Source organism: Alternaria infectoria, assembly GCF_024043175.1.
Source record: "Alternaria infectoria strain BMP 0036 chromosome Unknown scaffold_10, whole genome shotgun sequence".
Classification (NCBI taxonomy): Eukaryota; Fungi; Ascomycota; class Dothideomycetes; order Pleosporales; family Pleosporaceae; genus Alternaria; species Alternaria infectoria.
Genome location: NW_026250699.1, coordinates 1,111,415 through 1,132,558, shown reverse-complemented (window position 1 = coordinate 1,132,558; position 21,144 = coordinate 1,111,415). Strand labels below are relative to the sequence as shown.

At 53.2% G+C, this 21,144-nt stretch overlaps 8 protein-coding genes across 8 annotated transcripts; 3 read left to right on the top strand and 5 right to left on the bottom strand.

The window, feature by feature from the left end:
* Positions 1-198: 198 nt before the first annotated feature.
* Positions 199-2,955, top strand: J4E92_006825 (uncharacterized protein; the record flags this gene model as incomplete). The annotated part of the gene is made up of 4 exons (XM_051498190.1): positions 199-372; positions 560-626; positions 864-2,187; positions 2,313-2,955. The coding sequence occupies 4 exons, from the start codon at positions 199-201 to the stop codon at positions 2,953-2,955; spliced, it is 2,208 nt and encodes a 735-aa protein (XP_051351916.1).
* A 2,250-nt stretch (positions 2,956-5,205) lies between these two features.
* J4E92_006824 (uncharacterized protein) lies at positions 5,206-6,089 on the bottom strand (the record flags this gene model as incomplete). Its single annotated transcript, XM_051498189.1, has 2 exons — positions 5,206-5,422; positions 5,482-6,089. The coding sequence occupies 2 exons, from the start codon at positions 6,087-6,089 to the stop codon at positions 5,206-5,208; spliced, it is 825 nt and encodes a 274-aa protein (XP_051351915.1).
* A 488-nt stretch (positions 6,090-6,577) lies between these two features.
* On the bottom strand, positions 6,578-7,476 carry J4E92_006823 (uncharacterized protein; the record flags this gene model as incomplete). The annotated part of the gene is made up of 2 exons (XM_051498188.1): positions 6,578-6,667; positions 6,718-7,476. The coding sequence occupies 2 exons, from the start codon at positions 7,474-7,476 to the stop codon at positions 6,578-6,580; spliced, it is 849 nt and encodes a 282-aa protein (XP_051351914.1).
* A 280-nt stretch (positions 7,477-7,756) lies between these two features.
* J4E92_006822 (uncharacterized protein) lies at positions 7,757-9,073 on the bottom strand (the record flags this gene model as incomplete). Its single annotated transcript, XM_051498187.1, has 3 exons — positions 7,757-8,498; positions 8,559-8,804; positions 8,853-9,073. The coding sequence occupies 3 exons, from the start codon at positions 9,071-9,073 to the stop codon at positions 7,757-7,759; spliced, it is 1,209 nt and encodes a 402-aa protein (XP_051351913.1).
* Positions 9,074-13,814: 4,741 nt separating this feature from the next.
* J4E92_006821 (uncharacterized protein) lies at positions 13,815-14,681 on the top strand (the record flags this gene model as incomplete). The annotated part of the gene is made up of 2 exons (XM_051498186.1): positions 13,815-13,996; positions 14,054-14,681. The coding sequence occupies 2 exons, from the start codon at positions 13,815-13,817 to the stop codon at positions 14,679-14,681; spliced, it is 810 nt and encodes a 269-aa protein (XP_051351912.1).
* Positions 14,682-16,677: 1,996 nt separating this feature from the next.
* J4E92_006820 (uncharacterized protein) lies at positions 16,678-18,284 on the bottom strand (the record flags this gene model as incomplete). The annotated part of the gene is made up of 4 exons (XM_051498185.1): positions 16,678-16,761; positions 16,871-17,303; positions 17,352-17,563; positions 17,619-18,284. 4 exons carry the CDS (start codon positions 18,282-18,284, stop codon positions 16,678-16,680), a joined length of 1,395 nt encoding a protein of 464 aa, XP_051351911.1.
* A 376-nt stretch (positions 18,285-18,660) lies between these two features.
* Positions 18,661-19,638, top strand: RPL20A (60S ribosomal protein L20A; the record flags this gene model as incomplete). The annotated part of the gene is made up of 4 exons (XM_051498184.1): positions 18,661-18,664; positions 19,015-19,199; positions 19,250-19,426; positions 19,480-19,638. The coding sequence occupies 4 exons, from the start codon at positions 18,661-18,663 to the stop codon at positions 19,636-19,638; spliced, it is 525 nt and encodes a 174-aa protein (XP_051351910.1).
* Positions 19,639-19,939: 301 nt separating this feature from the next.
* On the bottom strand, positions 19,940-21,079 carry J4E92_006818 (uncharacterized protein; the record flags this gene model as incomplete). The annotated part of the gene is made up of 3 exons (XM_051498183.1): positions 19,940-20,096; positions 20,145-20,612; positions 20,742-21,079. The coding sequence occupies 3 exons, from the start codon at positions 21,077-21,079 to the stop codon at positions 19,940-19,942; spliced, it is 963 nt and encodes a 320-aa protein (XP_051351909.1).
* Positions 21,080-21,144: the final 65 nt, after the last annotated feature.

Sequence of the window (21,144 nt, the reverse complement as noted above, 5' to 3'; positions counted from 1 at the left end):
TGACGAGTATTGTACCGAAAAGCCAGCGGCCCACTCGGTGCCACCAATCGAAGGATGCGGAGGGCGCGCTTGCCGGTCTATACGATTTACGATATCTGGGGTAGGGAACTAGAGCGTGCAGGCGGGGCTGCAAGAGTAGAACCCTCGGTGTAGCTCTTCCGAACCTGCACGCCCCCAATCGCATTCGCTTTCATCATCATGGACGCCAGCACAACCCACCAGCAGGCGGCAAGTCCAAACGGCACTGCGAAGCTCTCCAACCACTCTCCTGGCGATGCGCAAGACTGGAGTGGTGATGATCGCTCCAGCGACGAAGAAGCCCACGACAGAAGCCAAAGCGGCACGTCGAACAAGCGGAAGCGGCCGCTTTCTGTGAGTTGTGAGACATGCAGTAAGTGTGACACAACATGATGAGGCTGTTGAGGCTCACCATGCGTAGAGCAGCGAAAAGTCAAATGCGACAGAGGCGCGCCTGCCTGTTCCTGGTGCTTGAAGAACCACTCAGCATGCGTCAGTTGCGCCATCCACTGACATCACCCCCAATACTCAATCGCATCAGGTCTACCTTCCGCGCAAGAAGCCCGGCCTGCGCGCTGGCTATGGACGGGAGCTCGAGTCGAGACTTGGTAAGTTGCGCATCCTCACCACCCTGTTCTGGAGTAGCCGAGGTCTGGATAAGCAGACTGAAGTTTGCCGTCATCGCTGGCAAACCTCGCGCGCCCACAGTCACGACAGTGCCCAGGTGGGACTTGATGGAGGTCACGACTGTCGCGCAGCTTGACTAAGCGGGCGCTCCTTCTGTCCGCCAGCCAGAGACCCTACAGGGCAATCGCGACCACAGCTGACAATCGTCCCTTCCTCAGACAAGCTCGAAGCGCTCCTCGTCCAGCAGCAGTCGCAAATCAACCATCTCTCCAGCACCCAAGTCGCCACGTCCGGCCCGTCACCGCAAGAGGTAGCCGCGTTCCGAAGCCCGCCCGTCATCCAAACCCCCCATATACCGCGTCCCGAAACGGCCCTCTTCATCCAGAAGCCCACGTTCCCTTCGCAGAGCGCAATACAGAACCAATATGGCAACGGCGTCACGGACAACAGACCCACCCCCTCGGTCACGGGGAATGGCTACCAGTCCGAGGATGTGAGCATGAGCGGTGGCTTGTCCAGAGATGGCTACACACCATACAATGAGCAATACCAGCCGGCCATATCGAGGACTCTCGGCCACGCGGATGCCGACTTCCCACCGTACGACCTTCTGTATGGCCTCGTCGATCTTTTCTTCAAGCACATCAACACCTGGTGTCCCATCCTCCACCGCCAGAGCACGCTGAACTCACTTTTCGGAGACGCGACGCTAGAAGAGGCCGATCGAATCATACTACACGCAGTTGTCGCAACGACTGTCAAGTTCTCTACCGACCAGCGCTTGTCTGCCGAGAAGCGCACGCGCTACCACAAGAACTCAAAAGAGAAGGTCCTGCTGTATGGCATCGAGAACAGCTCTGTAAAGTCGTTGCAGGCGCTTGTGATCCTCGCTCTGGACGTTGTTGGCTGCTCCAATGGCCCTCCCGGCTGGAACCTTCTGGCTCTTATTACGCGCTCAGTCGTCCAGCTAGGACTGTCGGTCGAAAGCTACTCACCGAGCGTCGCTCCACAATTTGCGTCAATATACACTTTGCGCGCCATGACGCTACCTGAGCCCAAGGACTGGATCGAGGAAGAGAGCCGACGCCGCCTTTTCTGGATGATTTACGTCCTAGACCGGTATGCGACCGTTGCCACGGCTTTCGAATTCGCTCTCGACGAAAAGGAGATCGATCGTCGGTTGCCGTGTCGCGACGACATGTATGCGCGAAACGTGCCCGTCGAGACGCGATGGTTCCACACTTCGACAAGATCTGACTACAGCATGAACAGACCAGAAAACTTAGGCTCCTTCTCATACTACGTCGAAGTCCTAGGGATTCTCACACGCATCCACAAATTCCTCAAGAAGCCTGTAGACATTACATCGTTGTCCGACGTCGAGACCTGGCAAAGCGAGTATCGTGAGCTTGACAATGCCATCGAGCAATGGAAGTACAATCTTCCTCAAGAATTTGGCAACTCTGCGAGATTGTTTGCAAAGCCGGGTATGGGACAGAATTTGGACAGTGGTTTGGTGATGCTCCATGCGGCCTTCCACACGTAAGTTTGTCTTCCCTTTGCCTTAAGGAAGAAACTAACTCTGGCAGCACTGTGATTCGTCTTCACTCATCTGCGGCGTACCCTACCCATCGTTCACCCATCTTCACACCGTCCTTCAGCGCTAGCCAGCGGTGTCTCAGTGCTGTTGAGAATATCACAGCCTTGTGTGCTACCGTACGCGACAACGGTTTGCTGAGCAAACTTGGCCCGCCCTTCGCATTCTCGCTCTGGGTAGCCGCACGTGTTCTCTTGGTCCACGGATCCACCATCGATCACCGAGTCGATCAATCCATCAACCTCCTGGTCAGCACTCTCCAGGACATGGGTCAGTACTGGGAAGTAGGCACGCGCTATGCAAGTCTTCTTTCACGCGTACTTTCCGAATATCAAGAGAGCCAGGACACCCCCGCTGGTGCGAATGGTGAACGCGTGACACCTTCAACCGTCAAGATCCTCGCCGACATGCGACGATGTGCATTTGATCTCGACTTCCTCATATCCCGTCAACCTAAGCTCAGCAACAAGCAAAATCTGAAGATACCATCGGTGACTCCAGCTCGAACACCTGCAGCGAATGAGCTAGAGTATCTCGATGTGTTCGACTTCTTCAACATGCCTCGACTCCCTGTGTCGATAGACGGAGCCATGAGTTACCCTGCGCCAGACGGCAACATACAATTACCGGACGGCGGGTTTGGAAACGAGTCGAACATTACCAACTACATGGTCGATGCGAGCTCAGATTGGTTTATGAAGCAGTCGGCATAATATTTCTTTTTGTGTCTTGGGTGCACGGGAAATGGACTGTAAAAGTTGGTTGATCTTTCGGTACATAACTATGCGTTTTGGACCCTGTTCATAGTCTTGTCCATACAATCTCTTCTTACTTTGAATGATACCCTATTTTATCTCTCATAGACTCGGCTGTCTTATCACCAGTGATCTGTGCATGCAATGAGTCCAAGCAGCTCGATGTTCAGGACCGTCCCTGGGCGTGGCTTGTAGTGTACGCTTGTCCGGAACCGCTCATTCCGATCGGAATGCCATCGGTGCGTTATCTGCATCCTCACTCGACCTCTGTAATCAACACTTGACAACACTTTTCGCTGGTCAAGCATTACTGTCCTCTCATCTACTGTAGTCTACGCAATTGCTTACATACTCTACCACGAGTGGGTCGATTTGGGATTCGTACAAGACTGTGTAGAAGACAGTCGCCGTTTACCGTCGGAATAGCCTGGTGAGACTCGGGATACGGGATAGCGTACAAGGTATGGGTGAATCTTACTCCGCCGAACTGAACGTACAAGAGAGATGAGTCATTGACATTCATATAGCTCTGTGCAATCCTTGAGCATTTGATACCCAGACTGAATTCAACGAAGAACTCGCATTTCGGTCTGAATATCGTCAAAGCATCTCGTCATCATCAACACCCTCAAACATCTCCCATATCGAAGCTATCTATTATCATCCAACCACCCATCATGGCTTCCGAAAAAGACCAACAACACGTCCTCATCCTCGGTGCTGGCGTAATCGGTCTAACAACCTCACTCGTCATATCCCACACGTACCCCACTGCCAAGATAACCGTAGTAGCAAAGCACTTCCCCGGAGACCGCTCCATAGAATACACATCGCCCTGGGCGGGCGCCAACTGGTCTTCTATGACCCACGACAACGGGCCACTTGAGAAATACGACGAGGTCACCTTCCACCGTTTCGGCGAGCTTATCGACGGGAAGAGTGTATTTGGTTGTCAGACTCTGAAGGCTGGTGAGACGGAAGGCATCGATGGGGTAAATGGAGGGGGCAATGAGGCGGGGCTGGGGAGAATGGGTATGTGGGCTGCATTCGACGAGCCGATTGAAGAGGCGGGTGTTTTGACTGAGGAGACGGGGAAGGTATGGTACGATCAGTTAGTCGGGGGTTTGAGGAAGTTGGGTGCAAGTGAGCTGCCCAAGGGAGCGAGCTTTGGGTTCGAGTTCCCAAGTACGTTCAGGATCAACACCCAGGTTTATCTGCAGTGGTACGTATTCCTGTTCCTCATTCCCATGATGCAAAGTCCTAGCTTCAGTGCCATTGATACTTCGCGAGACTGATCTTGTACCAGGCTCCAAGCTCAAGCTTTGTGCAAAGGCATCAGTCTCGTGCGCCGACACTACCCTTCCGTCTCAGAAGTCCTAAGCGACCACCCATCCACCACCCTTCTAGCGAACTGCACCGGTCTCGGCTCCCTCAAACTCTCCGATATCAAAGATACGAATCTATACCCAACACGTGGTCAAACACTACTGGTCGCCGAACCCAAAACGCCAATCACCAGAATGTATGAAATGGAACGAGTCAAGTACGACCATGCTATCCTACTTGCCTTCCTCCGCCCACCTGACTATTTTCTGTGTATTCAGTTTGACTGACGGTTTGAACTAGGTTTTTCCGATCTCCAAAGAGAATCGATCCCACGACAACCTACGTCTTCCCCCGTCCGCTAGGCGGCGGCGTGATTCTAGGTGGCAGTCGACAGGACAACGATTGGAGTGAAGAGTGGGATGAGGAACTCGGTCAGGATATCATGAAGCGGTGCTGTGAGTTGTGTCCTGAGTTGGGGAAGCCGGAGGATCTGCAGGTTATTGGGCGGAATGTGGGCTTGAGGCGTAAGTGTTATCGTGCGAGTCAATTCATGGGGGCTGGCTGACAGTATCTAGCGTCCCGTAAGGGCGGCCCGAGAATTGAGACGGAAATGGGCAGGTGGAAGGTCCCGGTTGTGCATTGCTATGGGCATGCTGGGGCGGGATATCAGTCTTCGTGGTGAGTACCCTGAAGCTCGGCTGTGTCGACAGTACAATACTAATGTTTCTTGCAGGGGCACCGCCGAGCGCGTCGTTGAGCTCGTTCAGAAGATGCTGACGCCCAGCTCGAAGCTATAAATGCTACATTAGACACTCTCAGCTGATCCAAACCAGGGTTGACTTCACCCAGCCAGCTATCATTCCAACTCCACTCTTGCTTAGCTCACATCTTCTCCTCTTTCCTCCCCTCATCCCTACTATTCCACTCCCGATCAAAAACCTGCAAACTCCTCTGTGCAGTAGGCACGACATCCAACGCCTTCACACTAACCCTATCCTTCTGACTCAGCATGAACGCTGCAGCTTCCGCAACATCTGGCGCAACAAGAGGCTCGAAGCCCGACATGAAAGTGTCGTAGCTCTGCTTTTCGTATCCAACACTGCATATCGTGTCAGCTCGAAGCACCGTCGCAGCACTAAAACAAGAAAGGGATCATACCGTTGTTCATGGAAGTTTGTTGCTACAACACCGGGCCGTAACGCGAGAACTTTGATATCAGTACCCACTAACTCCGTCCTCAGCACGTTGGTGAAAGCCTCCTGGCACGCTTTGCTAGCATGGTAGACAGCCTCGCCTGGGAACGGCGGTACCTCCAGTCCCGTGGTGCTGGTCACGTTCAGGATCGTCCCCTTGCCACGCTCCTTCATCTTTCCCTCGTTCAAAACCGTATAAGCAGCGAACATGTACCCATTGATGTTGGTGCTCGTCATTGTGATGATATCTTGGATCTTGAGGTCGGGGAAGCGTGACGGCGCACCTATAGCCAAACCGGCGTTGTTGATTAGAACATCGATGTGGGAGACTTGCTGGACGATGTTTGAGACGGCGGTGCTGAGGGATGTGTGGTCTTGTACGTCGACGACTGATGTGAAGATCTTCAGGTCTTTGTGTTCTTTTCTGAGTTCGTCGGAGAGGGCCTTTAGCTTGTCGTCTGAGCGTGCAAAGAGGATGAGTGTTGCGCTTTCAGCGGCTAGTCGACGTGCAATAGCTGCGCCGATGCCCATCGAAGCCCCTGTGATGAGGACGGTTTGGTCTTTGAGTGACATGGTAAGGAATAGAAGTATGAGGATGAGATGGACGGATGAATTGAGATAACAGTTCACTTGATGTGAACACTCGGGACTGTTTTGTTACGACTGACCGTGAGAAGACGATGAGAATGACAATGATTACACAGGGAGTACATGTGCGGAGGATGAACATGCTAGTAGGCTTTCGGTGGAGCAAGAATGACGTCATCAGCATCGCATTTGTCATCTATGAATGATGTCCGATGTGTATAACACGTTGCATTGGGTGTGTAGTAAATATAGTCCATAAGGGTATCTCTGTAAACAATCATTCTGACAGCGTGAGTCATGTAGCAAGTCAAAGGTCTCAGGCGTTGGCTTACAATTCGTATCTGGCATTGCCATCGCAGCGCGAGTCCGTATCTTGTGAAGAGCGCAACTTCCAGTCGCTTATGCTTATGAGCTTTAGACTTGGAATAGTCGAGGCATGTCGAAGAGTGTTGTTGGCTGTTCGGTAGGAATCATCAACCATCCCACCTCTGCGCCTCTTTGTTATAACCGATGAGCTTGAGGTCGATGTTGAGGGTCTTGAGCATCATGTCCATCGTGAACGACTGCATCAAGGTTAGTATCATGAAGTACGTGTACATCTCCGCGCACTCACATCATCGTCTGCTCCCTTGAACGTCTCCTTCTCCTCCTCTCCTTTGCCCCTCTCCGAGTCCATCTCGGCGTAGCGATCATACGCTTCTTCGGAAACCTCACCACTCTCTTTCGCCTCCTCCATCTTCTCACGTTCCGCCTCCATCTCTTCTTTATCCCATTGCATCTGCCGTTCCTTGGATTCTTTTTCACGTTCCTTCCATGCGCCTACCCCGCCCATCCTGTTGACCCTGTCTCTAGTGCTACCAAACAGCTCTTCCGCCGCCGCACGACTTGCTGTACGCCATTTGTCGACCAGTACGACCAGGTCGTCATCCTTTGTAGACGTTGCCAGGGTCTGAGCTTGTGTAAGCATCTGGATCTCATTGCGGATTTGCATGATCTCGCGTGCGACCGAGGGTTTCGACGGTGCCTTCTTCGACGCGACACGTGACGGGGTAGATAGGTTCGGACGTGAGACGAGAGGTTTCGAGACACGTGGTGTCACCTTAGACGTTGCTGGCGTTTTGGGGGGTTGCATAGAGGCGGTACAGGTGGCCGCTTGCTGTGCGCCATTGCCTGCAGGGGCGGTACTTCTAGCAGGAGCGATGGTTGTCCTAGGTGTATCAAGCGCAGGAGTGTGGACCTCAGGCGGATCTGAGGATGGCGGGTCGTCGCCTATGCTGGGCTTCAACGGTGTGCGGAACGGCGATTTGAACGGCTTCTGGAGCGTTTTCGTGGCTTCGTTCAGCCGGCGACGTTTGGCTTGCGGGGTCGACATCTTCGCGGGTGTTTGGGCATTGGTGTGGGTGGTCAATTCTCGAAGTGGGGGGGGGGGTGGTGAGTGTCTTGAGACTGGCGATGTCATCTGTCGCTTCTGATTGCGGATGGTCTGACGCGTCGCGCTAGAGCCTCGTCATCACGTGTCCATCAGGGTGTCTTTTCTAGGAACTGACGACCAGCAACTCTATCAAATCAGGTAGGTACGCAACTCATACGCGTTTTATGATAGACTCAATTTTTGGGACGAACGAACGTTGTATTGTGATAAGCACCATGATCTAAGCATATACATAGCACAGCGGCCCCGAGGTAGTAGAGAAGAACTCCTTGCTCGCGATGTGGTTCTGACCTGGCGGTGCCACCACATCCAACTCCTGCTGATCTGTCGGTTTACCTTTGGGACTGTTGGGTATCGACCAATGGGTGCCGCCTTCGTACATGCTTGTGCGAGACTTGACCTCCTTCTCTTGATACATGGCCCACATCCACCAGTGCCTGTCCAGCTGACCATGATGCAACCAGAAGGCTGGCTCCGCAGGGCTCACATAGACATCGCCTCCAGGATCACCCCAGATAGAGAAGTGACCGCCAATGTGCAACGCTGAAAGGCTGTTCGTCGCGTTGGTCTGGAGTGTGTCCTGGAAGGTACCAATGGCCTTATTGGTGGTGATATGGAATAGAAGATCTTGAGGCCGGAGGTAGCGCTCGGTGAAGAAGTTGCTTACGTCGCGACGGTGGCAACGTGGATTGTCACCATAGCCATCGGCGCGTGGGTTTGGTGGGATGTTGAGTTTAGGGTCCATGGTGGGCGCGAGGGGACCAAGACGAATGGTCAAATTGGTGAAAGGACCTTTACTGATACAGCCTCCTCCGGGTCCACCAGGAAGCGTCTCACCCGGCCATAGACTCATGCCTGCATGCGGTCCGATTGGATCACCATTCCCACCCATGCTCCATTCGTCGCCGTTGAAGATGGGGCTGTTAACGAGATCGGTGTACTTGGCCCAGTTCCAGTAGGGTCTGTGATGAGTAGGCGAGGTTAGTGTATGCTTTACACAAGATCTAAAGAAGAATACTCACTGGTAGCCTTTGTAGCCACATTCCGTGCGAAGCGCTGTTTCGTAAGCCCATATGTAGTAACGGTGCCAGTGCATGAAGTTTGCGGTGGCGTGAACCGTCGGTGTCATGTTCATATGCACCACAACAAAGTCTTCATAGCGAGACTTTGCTCCAGGATATTGACCAGCAGGAAGTTTGGAGGGCGCCTTGAGCATGCAATTGACGGCCGTGGTGTATGCTTTCCGTTCCTCTTTCGTGAGGTCGCCGCTATCGTGTGTTAGCATCATGACCGTGGCAGTGCCCAAATTTACTTACAACTCTTTGCGTACAGCAACAGTGTCCTTGTTACATGTCGCAGGCCTCGTCAGACCGTCTGACAGCGTCCCATCCAGTACCTTGTATGCATTTGCGAGAGCTTGCTTCTGGACGCCGTCGAGGGTAAGCGTGTCTTGCCTCTGAGTAAAAGGAGATGCTGAAGCGCTAGAGAACAGAGACAGAGATGCCACAAGGGCCTTGACAACCGCAATGCCTGCCATCGATTGATTTCTGGCGATTCAGCTAAGTGCGGATCTCAATGCTTTTATGTCGAGCACCATGATCAGCCTCCTTCTCCAATGCAGGCCAACATCAACCGTGCCATACTACTGCATGTGCTGGGTCATTTATTTAGAGGGTTGCCCGACGTGGGGCGAAGTTCTACAAAGCTCTGCTGTAATGAACACCCTTGGCATGCAACACACGTACCGACGAAATACTGCTGTGCAAGGGTGTTCCAATATCATGACTATCTCAACGAACAGCCATTCCTGTTCATGGGGTCTGCAGCATGCCATTCATGGTGGCCACGAGTGGTCACAGAGTCCATACTTTTGATGTCCAAGACCTGAGCTGCATCTGACCGCGTTGATGAGCGGCAGTCAACTGGAAGCGGTCAGCATCCTTGTATGCAATGTAAGGCGCCTGGTCAGGACTGTGAAATCAACTCCGATTTACTTTGAGATCGAGCTTTCCCCGTAATAAGCTCTAAAGGTTGTTTCTGTTGTGCGATGGCGAAGACCCTCGTGATACCTCGTCTCTTAGGTTGAAAGTGTCGAAAGCTACAAACAGGTTCAGACCAAGCGCCCGAAGCTCTTGATGTTCGTGGTCAGCGTACAAGTATGTGCCATTGGCAACAGGAAGATCGTCGTTGCCGTTATTCATCCCTTGCAAGCCAGATAGTCCCAACCGGACAATATGGCGTATGTAATACCGGCTATGATACCCCTGGTGTTCGGTAGGATTCTGCCGGGCGCAAGGTGTGTTTGCCAAGCTTGTACATGTTTCGATGAAACTGTAGGACATCAACATTGATTACTACTCAGTACACCTGAGGTGGTGGTATTCGTCAGCTGCGCCACGTAATTCTGCATCGAGGCATTCGCAAGGAGATGCGCGATACCTCATATAATGCACAGCGCGGCAGACTCTCCGGTAGTGTTCGCGTGTATGGAGGCGCATGGCGCTTGCTGAAAATGCATGCCGACGGAGGCTTCCATCAACTTCGCGCCATGCGTAAGAAGCCGGCCATTTATCTTCTCGTGAAAACTGGTGATGCTTAAGTAGATCAGCTTGGGAGAGCTTCGGCGACGTCCTTGGCGTCCAATTCGATTGATTGAAGGATCAGGATCCCTGGCGGTGCGTCGCCTTCGAACGAAAAGCACATCGAAGTAGATGGTAGATGGGGCGTATGCTTACAACCGGACGGAACACGGCATATGCCGAGGCCTGTCCTTGCTAGATTCAGATACTGTTGAACAAGTGTGGCGTGCGCTGTTGGATCGGGCTGCGAGCAAACCCAAGCAGAGCGGCGGAGCGGCGGAGCGAACGACGCAAATGGAACCCAATAGAGAGCATACTTTCGTGGCTTGAGGAGACGACTGACGATGCAATGACTGTTGGCGATCATTCCGATCTGCAGATGAGGGCAGCTCACACAGCTTGGACGGTGCGACATGTGGGACATGTTTCGGCTGTCAAGCGTGATGAAGAGGGGTAGAAACGACGAAGAACGGCGTTGTGAGAGCGGAAAGCTCTGCCGCACATCGATGCGTCACAAAATGATGCGTCCAAAGCATGCTGGGTGCTGCTGCCGTAATTTATGATGTTGCGGACGTAGTGAAACTGCGCTGTTACTTTTCCAACCCTAGAGGCAAATGTCAAAACATCAACCCCAGCAATTGCATTCTGCGTACGACAGACACTACAATGGACGATAAAGCCAAGGCATTCCTGGCTAATGTGGAAGGCGGAATCGTGCCAGTAACATGTCACGATGATGTCTTGCGAATCGCATACATTTATATCGATGAGGGGCTGTGGGACAGCCAGGGCGTATATGATGTTGTGGAGAAGCTGCACGCGCATGGCTGGTCTTTTGGTGAGGACGAGCTCCGCTTCAATCGGTAAGCTACATCCTCATATGAGAATCCCTCATACCGATGTACCCAGCACCTGCACGTGTGTGACTAAGATAAAACAGTACCTTGGATATATTTTATCTCGCCCAGATCGCAGCAGCCTACTACCGCTGGACCGACCAACTAAATGGAGACGACCCTCTCACCTTCTCAGACTTCGACGCCTTCTACACTGCGCACCATGACCTCTTGAGTCCCACAGCCTGGCGCTCCTACTACTCCACCGCATTCCTTACCCAACCCACCACAGCACGCTTCTACCGCATGCCCGACCTCCAGGATCTTCCGGACTCGTCCTCCCCACTGTGTCTGCCGCGTGACAATCCGGTATCCAAACACGTCCTAAAGCTCCCCCGCTGGGCTTATACTGTGGGGCGGACTTGCCACAGGCAACCGTTCCTTCCATTTGACACGATTACTGAAATAGCCCTCCGCACGCTTGACACAGCCTTGACACGCCTACACGCGGCCTACCCCAGCACACCCCCCTTTTCAGAACCACATGCGCGCTTCTGGCTAGACGAGTACTGCAAACCTCCCATCGCAGAATCGAAACAAGAAGCGTTGTCCACGAACACCAACACCCAGCTGGAGGGAGAGGAGAAGATCCCTTCATCTTCAAGTCCTACATCTGACGCATCGCCTCGCAAGGACAACCGCGAAGCATGGGGGCCCCATCACTTTGGGCTCAATGTCGCGTCGGGGTTGTATGATATACACAGTTTGGAAGCACAGTACCTCGCACAGGTTTCTTCGGGCAAGGTTGTCGAACCAGAACCTAGCAAGCCAGTGTTTTTCTGGTGTGGGATACCGGATGGAGGGACTGCAGATCAAGCGTTGCAGAGGGGGTGGCAGGAAGAGATTGGGAGTGAGGAGGAGGTCGAGTTCCTAGCCGCTGTTGCGATGGAGGAGACAGCCGGACTAGGAGCTGGAGCAATCAAGGTGGATGAGTTGGACTGTTCAATCCGGTCACATATCCTACTAGCGGTCATGCAGGCTGCGGTGGTAGAGAACATACAAGAGAGAGAGTATTTCTTGGGGGAGCTGGAGAGGCGGATGGTACAAAAGGGGAGGATTGGTGAGGAAAGAGCAGGGAGGTGGGTTAGGGAGGCCTTGGAAATTATGGTGCCTTATGTACGCGTGTGGCAGGGCAAATGGCCTGGTGCAGAGAAGAGAGGGGAAATGCTGCGCCGGATCTTGGTGGAGAATCCACTGCTCTTTGCGCGCTGGAAGTTGTCGCCTGTTCTAAGGCAGTTCGCTTTTGACGACGCAAAAGTTGACTGTCTCGGCTGCCAAGCGGCGTACTGTTAACTACTGTCGAGATCCTTTCACCCGGGTAGTAGACAACTGTTAGCATACCCTACTGGCGAATGTAGTCGACAATCGTGTAGTATCTACTGCCTAATACAGGCCGATACCTGGGTGGGCTCAAAGCAGAACTTGTGTCGCAGGACCGTGAATCTTGCTAATGATCAAAGCTGCTTTTGGACGGCTTTTGTAAGCTGTCATGAAATTCCACCGTCGCGGTTTACCACGCTGCGATGCCGCTTACATGTTTGCTTGGAATTCCCTTCTCTGGAAATCCTCGTAAGCGGCTACCAGAGATCGCCCCCCACAAAACTGACGTTGTATTCAAAGGAACAACGGCCAATGCGACAGCGGCTGGGTGCTGCTGCCGTCATACATGATGGTTGCGGACGTAGTGAAACTGCGCAGCCGTTGGGTTCCCTGATAGTGTTGCGCGCCATGCCGGATGCGGGCTTAATTGGCAGCCATGGAGGTAACGTGAAGACGCGAGGACGCGTCGAGGGGCGCTTTTCTTTGTGCGTGCCTGGCCAGCTCCACCGACGCGACCCATCGCGTCCGAGGTTCATTGATCAGCGACGCATAATTTCACGGCATTAGGGACCGTGTCATGGTCGCTGACATCGCCTTTGCCAGCCGCGAATCCTGTCATTGCGCGGAGCCGGATCGCAGCCTCGCGCTACGCCTCTCTCCCACCATCGGTCCTTCAACACGACATTTGCCCCTCAGGGGAACGCCAAACGGCCTCTAGTTGGGGCCTCCGGTGGACGGCCGCAATTCGTTGATTCGCGGATGCAAGCGATGAGCCGACGCTGGCTGTTGCACCGCGGCGGCGTCGATTGCTTTTCGCAAAGTTTCTTGGGTGCCTGGCCAAAGCTTCAACCCTTCAGAGAGCCCTGCGCAAAGAACGCGACCAGTCATCTCATCACTCTATCGTGCCGTGCGAATGCTCGTCGCATGCCTCAAGCAAAAAGCACGGTTTGAGACATTGGAAGTGTCGGTCCTCAGGTCCTGCTAACATGTCCTGAGCGGGCTCAGTTGTTTGCGGCAGAGGAACACGCCATGCCACCGGCGCACAACTAGCGCCATCAGCCTTCTTTGTTCCGCTCTTGTTTCACAACCTTGCACAAGTGTTACTTGGTCCAGGACCGGGGGCTCAGCCGTCCTGACTCTTAGCTCTGGAAGAGGCAAAGTGGAACATGTGATATCGCGTTTACGCGTTAGGTCCATTTACGCGTCCAATCGCGTCGCAATTCACCCTCACCCTGGCCGAGGGCCGGAGAGTGGCCTCCTGTGAGGAGTCAGGTATATATACACGGCTGCAGTCGCCTAGTACTTGCATGCTATCGTCCTATTTGCCCTACGACGTTTCTGCCTAAGGATCTTTCGGAGTCGTCTGCTTTGCCTACTTGTACTCGTACGCTTGCTGCCTACTCACTGCACCTATAAGTATCAGCGATACCTCTTCGCACCGGATCCATCCATCGTAACCACAGCATCTCAGCATCGCGTCATCATGTTCTCATCAAGCCGCACGCGCCATCAAGAGGGCAGCTTTTCGAAACATCGCGCATCCAAGTCCAAGTCACACAAGAAGAACCCCTCCTTCAGAGACTCACCGAGGAGAGTAGAACGACTAGCACAGCATGCCCAGGCATCATCACCACAATCGAACCAAACTTCTCCAACATTGGGAAGGTGAGTTTGTTCTCTTACGATGAAAGCCGAAGAAACTTTGCTGACAACTTTCATCAGTGCCATCATCACTATTTCCGTCGGCCGCGAGCAGCGACTCTTTGCAGCGCACGAAGACGTTCTATCCCATTCTCCCTGGTTCCAGACTCTCTGCAGCGGTCAGTTCTTCCAGTCTACCAACAAGCGCATCGACCTACCCGACGAAGAGCCCGAAGTCTTCTCATCGATCCTCGAATATCTCTACAAGGGCGACTACTACCCGCGCATGGAATATGACAAGAAGCGAAACAGCTGGAACCTTGAAGATGGTGGCAACGCCAACAACGCCCACGAAGCCATCGTTCAGTCTTCGGTTGGACCGATACTGAAAGACACGGTCATCTACTGTCAAGCCGACAAGTACGGACTCCAAGAACTGAAGAAGCTTGCGCTCAAGAAGCAGGGCCTTCAATCTGGCATCCAATGCTCGACTATCTTGACCTCCGCCCGTTACGCATATGCCAACACTCCTGACAACGACTCGAAGCTTCGCGCACATTACCTCGCGCTCATCATCCGCGCCCGACACACATTTAAGCGCAGCGGCACAATGCAGAACGAGATGGAGAACGGCGGCAAGCTCTTCTTCGACTTGTTCGTTGCCATGGTCAACCACATGGACGACCTTTCAGCGAAGTCACCGCACTAGGTTGCTGTCCTCACATTTGATCCTTTCGAGCTTCCCTTGACCAGCTTGCCCTCTTCATCGCCCCCAACTAATGACTCCTTTCATCTGCTATTTCTTGACCTTCTTGTATATACACCTTGCGTTTCAGCCTCGCGGCTATGCCTTTTCTTTACTGGGTTCTGCTTCAGTCTGGGTTTGTTGCTGCACGGCGTTACGGTCTGGATATACCTTTCTGGCACTCATTCACGCCACTGTTGTACTATACTTATCTCTTTACCTGGCTTGGTTTGCCTTGTCTTTCGCGTCTTCTCTATCGGCCTCAAAATTGCCTAGATGCGCAGGCCTTTTCGCATTGGTTCAACTTTCCTCTCTGCATCTCAAGACAGAAAACACTTCCTGGCTGTCATGCTACCAGAACGTTTGCGCTTTACTTATGTTCTTCGTCGCGTCTTCGACTCTTCTTTGGGGAAGCCAGTTGCTTCTCTACAATTGTTGCAGTATCAACTGCAGGACAGCGGCATCAAATTGTAACAGGATATGGTCGTATCTTTCGTACTATGTTTCAAGCGATTAATGATAGCATTCAATATCACGAACACTTACGCTTGGATTCTTGAGTACCGTATCTAACCTGACGTGATGGCGCAGTATTCTATTTAGGCCTCCAACTGCTTGTAGCGACCATGCTGCTCAGCCTTGATCCTCCGTCTCCACACTGGCTTGGCTGATATCATTGGCCGGCAACACGGCATCTACGCAGTACACACTTCACAACCTCCAAGTATATAGTTGGAACGATAACCAAGCGCATGTGGACTTGATGTTACAGTAGACACCGTGATTACCATATCCGCAGTACTTGCCAGTTTTGTCACAACTTTACACACCACGCAACACGATTACCGCAAAGCCACCACCATGTTCCCCGAAAAACCACCTCGACACTCAGCCCAAGCCATCGGCGCAAAACGCGTCGGAGGCAAGAAAGTTCCAAAGCAGTATCGCAAATATCACCCAAACCATAAGAACAACAGTAAAACGGGGGGCAATGTCGCTACCAAGTTTGCGCATAACCTGATACGCGGAGTGAAGTCTATCATCGAATCGCTCTAGACGTGGTTACCTCCGGAGCAAAGCAGCACGGTACATTGCGACTAAGGCATGTGGGCTGCGAGCGGAAGCAGGAGAAAAGAAGGAAAGACAGAAAGGGTGAGCCGTGAGCTGAGGTGCGTCGGCGAACGCTATACATGACGCCAGTCCGGGATGAACCATACAAAGCGGGATGGGGAACGAATGCAGCGTCTTGACGATGCCCGAAGACAAAGCCAAGTGGATAAGCAGGACTGGGCATGGAGACGAGGGAACACCGCCGATCAACACGCGTTGACTCATCTTGTCAAACGCTCCACATGCGCGGACTAGGCGTGGTACTGGTACTTGCTGGTACAGTCACAGTTATTCAGCCGGCATACTTCGCTGTTCATGCAAGATGCGACAAGGACACCATCTGCACGTCGAAGCGAGGCGGAAGCAATGTATCGCGTCGCGTCGCGTTGGGCTGGTAGTGCAAGTGGGGTAAAGATGGACAGGGCGGCGGATTGGGTGTGGGCGGGGGCCTGCAACGCGATATCAGCTGAGAGGGCGACAGCGCGTCTGTGCGGGACGCGGCTTGGGGTCCTGCACCAGTCACTGGCCGCGTCGAAGAGCCGGCTCGTCTCACGAACCATGCAAGGGAGGGGTTAGATAAAGGAAATACCAGGGATTCAAGGTTTGAGGCAGATCGGTAGCATTTATTGAGATATTGGCGATTTCAACTTGCCTTCCTTCGTCGTCAATCCCCACTTGGCGCGATGGTGTGGTGCATCGCACATCGTCGTTCCATGCGCATCGAGGCTGCTTACACATGCGATCGCGCATCTGCTCCCAGCTTGGACAGTGACGTGTCGTGGTTCGTGATTGTGATAGAGCAAGGAGTTGATCTGTATGGTAGTCGGGAGCAGGCCGACGTTTTTAGGCATCAGACCCCTGTTCCCGGAAATGCGCCCTTCTTGTTCATGACTACCATGCCGTGTTCGCGCGAGATGTAGCCTTTCATCAGACCCTGCAATCTGGGTTAGCCGAGTGGGTTCTTGGTGTGACATCCGTGACGAGGCTGCCTCAGAGCCGGGTAAGACCTATAGAAGCCCAACGCTGGGGCATAGCGTACGCACCTTGTAAATCTGGTTTGCCAATAGGCACTCGACCTCGTCGTCCTCCACTGCTTGGCCGCTGCCTTCGCCTGCAATACCCATCCTGAGCGCGGCGGCAAAGTTTGCTAGCGGTACTCGCGACTTCCGTATCCGGTCCTTCTCCGTCTGTCCTTCTTTGAGATCGTCAAAGCCACCAGCGAGGTAAACCTTTCGGAGAAGGTTGCGCAAAGCGATGTCGCGGCTCCGCTCCAGAGTAAGGAAGATGCGCCGTCTGACAAACTCTGGTTCGCCTTCTGCCAGTGCCTTGTCGAAGCCCGTAAGATCGCCTCGTTTTATGCAGGATACGAGGGGGCCGAAAATGCGTTCTAGACGAGGGGCTTCGGCGAGTAGGCTGGCGGTGGGAACCTTGTGTTGAGTGATCAGGCGGCAGGGAATGAGGTATGTGAGTATGAGCCTGAACTGTTAGTTCCGAGGAGTTATCCGTTAGATTGACCTAACTCACGATTTGTTTTGTTGCGACTTTGACCAGCAAGATTCCCATGCCTGTTGCAAGCTGCTTTCTGCCTTGGCGTAGTCCTCTTGCAGGAACGCCAGCACTCCAAGATAGTATTTGTATGTGACTCTATGCGCCCGCGGGTACAGCTCGAATGTAGGTAGGTCGGACTGTGCTTCGATCGATCGTACAACGTTCTTGGACAGGCTGATTGCTTTCAACTGGATACATGCGCATTAGCTATTGTTACACCATGCAATTTGTGATGGGGCTTACTTTGAAATACGTCTTGAACTGAAGGTTGGCTATGCAATATACACCCCACTTTCGCGATTGTGACATGTCGGGGTTCCTGTCACCCAGACAAAGGGCAAAGATCCTGTTGAATACTCGCGCAGCTTCTTCAAGCTTCTGATTTTGAGGTGCTGTGCTCACGATATCGTCTGAGTAGCCGGTGTTGAGAGCTGCTGGTTTCGACTTGGCCAATTGCTCGTCTGCTTTGATTGCTATCTTCCTAAGATGATTTGCAGTGAAGTACAGGGTGAATATGGCCCATGCTGGTAGCAGTCCACCAGATATGTGCTTGATGAAGATGCTCGTCAGGTCCTTCCACGTATCGTATACTGCCAGGTATTGACGCTCATTCAGCTTGCCCTGATTTGCTGCTTCGTCGGTCTTGATGATCTCTTTGACAGCGCGCCAATAAGTAGCAATGATATCAACCCAGGGAGAAGCCTTGGCCTTTTTGGGGTTCATTCGCTGTTCGAGCGCATAAATAACATCGCCTTCAATCTTCTCGTCACTGGATGCGCGGTAGAAGTCGTATAGCCGGCCAGGGTCATGCGCGGGTGCGACTGGACTGAAGAAGTCTGCGACGGGTTGCGCAAGGCCACTGGCCAGTGCCTGATGGAAAGGCACGAGTGCAGCTTGCATGGCGGCCATGAGGGATTCGGTCGGGTTACGGGATGTCGGTTGTCGCGTGAATCTGAAGGTTTGCGCGACTTCAGTTGGTACTCTCAGCCCTTTGACATGGTGCGGATTGTTTGCTGAGAACCAACTGGTGGGTGTTCTAGTGGTCCTCGAGGTGGTCGGGTGTTTGGGCTGTTTGTTCGCCGACGTCCATAGCGCCTGCCGCCAAGTTGTTGTGGGCCCCTGCTCAACTCGGCTAGCGCGCACAAGGTGGTGTCGAATTCGCTTGTCAATCCACGATGGAGACGACCTGACTGAACTTCTCAACTCAAGGTACTAACCTCACAGCACAATCAAGGTCAGTCTACGTCGCCAGCTCGTGCCCATACCGCCCGCTAACCAGTCGCAGATGGGTAAGCAATTTTCTTCGTCCGCAACACCGTCCCGTCCAGCAATTGCAGCCGATGGAATTTTCGAACGAGGCCAGCGCGACCATGACCGTCTCTCACCATCGCGATAAAACGACACCGAGCTGGGGTTGAGTGGGAAGGAGCTTTGGTGGTGTGCATGCACAGCGGACAGGCCAACGGCGCCGAAAACTTATGACAACGGCAGCGAAGCCCGTGAGATCGTCCGCATGCGACAAATTCGAATACGACCGTACTCGATTGCCCTAACCCGACCGCCTTCCCCAACCACGACTGCTGCAATTGCTGGACTAGGACAAAATATTGTTATTGAAGCAGTACTGACGATGCTTCAGCACGCTTCCAGGAATACCAGATCATCGGGCGCCATCTGCCCAGCGAGACCAACCCCTCGCCCAAGATCTACCGCATGCGCATCTTTGCGACCAACGAGGTTGTCGCCAAGTCGCGGTTCTGGTACTTCCTTGGCAAGCTCCGCAAGATCAAGAAGGCCAACGGTGAGATCGTCTCCGTAAACCAGGTATGTCGAGGCAGCAGAAGACGGCGCTACAACAAACTGACCCGGTTCAGATCCACGAGAAGAAGCCCCAGAAGGTCAAGAACTTCGGTATCTGGCTCAAGTACGACTCGCGCTCCGGTACCCACAACATGTACAAGGAGTACCGCGAGATGTCCCGTGTCGCCGCCGTCGATGCTCTGTACCAGGATATGGCCGCCCGTCACCGATCGCGCTTCAGGTCCGTTCAGGTATGATCAAATCGACTCAGCCGTCTGCGTCAAATCACTCACACTCAATCTAGATTCTCAAGGTTGTTGAGGTCGAGAAGGCCGACGACCTCCGCCGCCCATACATCAAGCAGCTCCTCACCAAGAACCTCAAGTTCCCGCTGCCCCACCGCATCAACAAGAAGGTTGGAAAGAAGGTCTTCTCCTCTACCCGACCATCCACTTTCTTCTAAGCGTGTTTCTCATTACGGAGTGCGGTCTGGATGGGAAGGGATGTTATGGGTTTCCCTCGGTTATGCATGCTTCACGAAAAGAAGTACATTAGGAACGAATGAAAATCCCTGATACCTCCATTCGGCCGTCGGTGCGCGTGATGCAGTTTGGGGTGCTAGCTAGCCACGCGCGTGAAGGCGATACTTGCAGGGACGTCGAACAAAGGCGATACCGAGGGATGAGTTGGACGATAGACAATGAAGTCATGCCAATACACTTGAGCAGTACATGTTGCATTTCGACCCATTTTCTAACATGCGATTAGATCTTCGCCCTCCCTGTTGGCGCCACCTTTGGCCTTCCCAGTGTGTCTATTGGCATCCACCATGGGTACCCAGTCACATTTGTCTTGTCCATGGTCCCCGTGAAATTCGCCGGCCTCTTCTCCATGAAGGACTTTACGCCCTCGGTATTATCCCTGTTGCTAGTCAGTTTATGGATACCAGTTGGTAGCAAGGAGACTTACGGCGATCCAAACAACTCGTAGATGACCCTGCTATCCAACAAATGCTGACCCTCAGGACTCCCCGCATCTCTGTACATAAGCTCCTTCATCAGATACGTACTCACGCCACTCGTATTCTTCACCACGTCCTCTGCAACCTCGAGCGCTCTCGGCAATACATCTTCCGCCTTGTCGCACACCTCCGCAAATAAGCCATCCCAGACCTTGTGGCTAGCAAGATAGGTGCTGCCTGTCGTCACGGCCTGCATAGCGCGACTATGGCCGATCAACCGGGGCAGGAAGAAGGAAGAACACGCTTCCATGATGAGTCCACGACGCGAGAAAACAAAGCCAATCTTCGCCGATGCATACGCTATGCGGATGTTCATGGGCAGCGTCATGGTGATGCCGATTCCCACTGCAGAACCTTGCAGCGCGGCGATGGAAGGCTTGCGGCAATGATGGATGGCTAGGGCTACGCGCCCGCCTCTGAATGTTCCTTCTGTTAGCACACTGTTCTTTGCCAATTTGACCAACCCAGTCTTGCTCTCTTCGACCGCGTGATAGCGGCTTGGAAAACACGTTATCCACCCATAGCATAAGGAAAGTTAAACATACCCATCCCGATGATCCTGCACCCTCTCCGCATCCGCCCCATTAACCCCCTCCCCAAACCCCTCATCTAGATCCGCGCCCGCGCAGAAAATCCGCCCATCTCCGGTCACCACGATGCATTTCACCCGCTCGTCGGCATCGAACATGCCGTATGCTTCTTCGATCTCCGCGCGCATCGTGTCGGTGAAGGCATTGTGGTTTCCGGGTCTGTATAGTGTGAGGATGATGACGGATGGTTCTTTTTCGTGGTGTTGAGTGCGGATTTGGGTGAATTTGAGGTCGTTGTAGGAGGTGGGGAGGTGGATGTCGGGTTTGTGGCGGGGGGTTTCTTTGGCGGGCATTTTGGCTGGAGTTTTGGGTTGATTTGAATGGGTGGGTGGATGACAGAAACGATTGACGTCTTGGG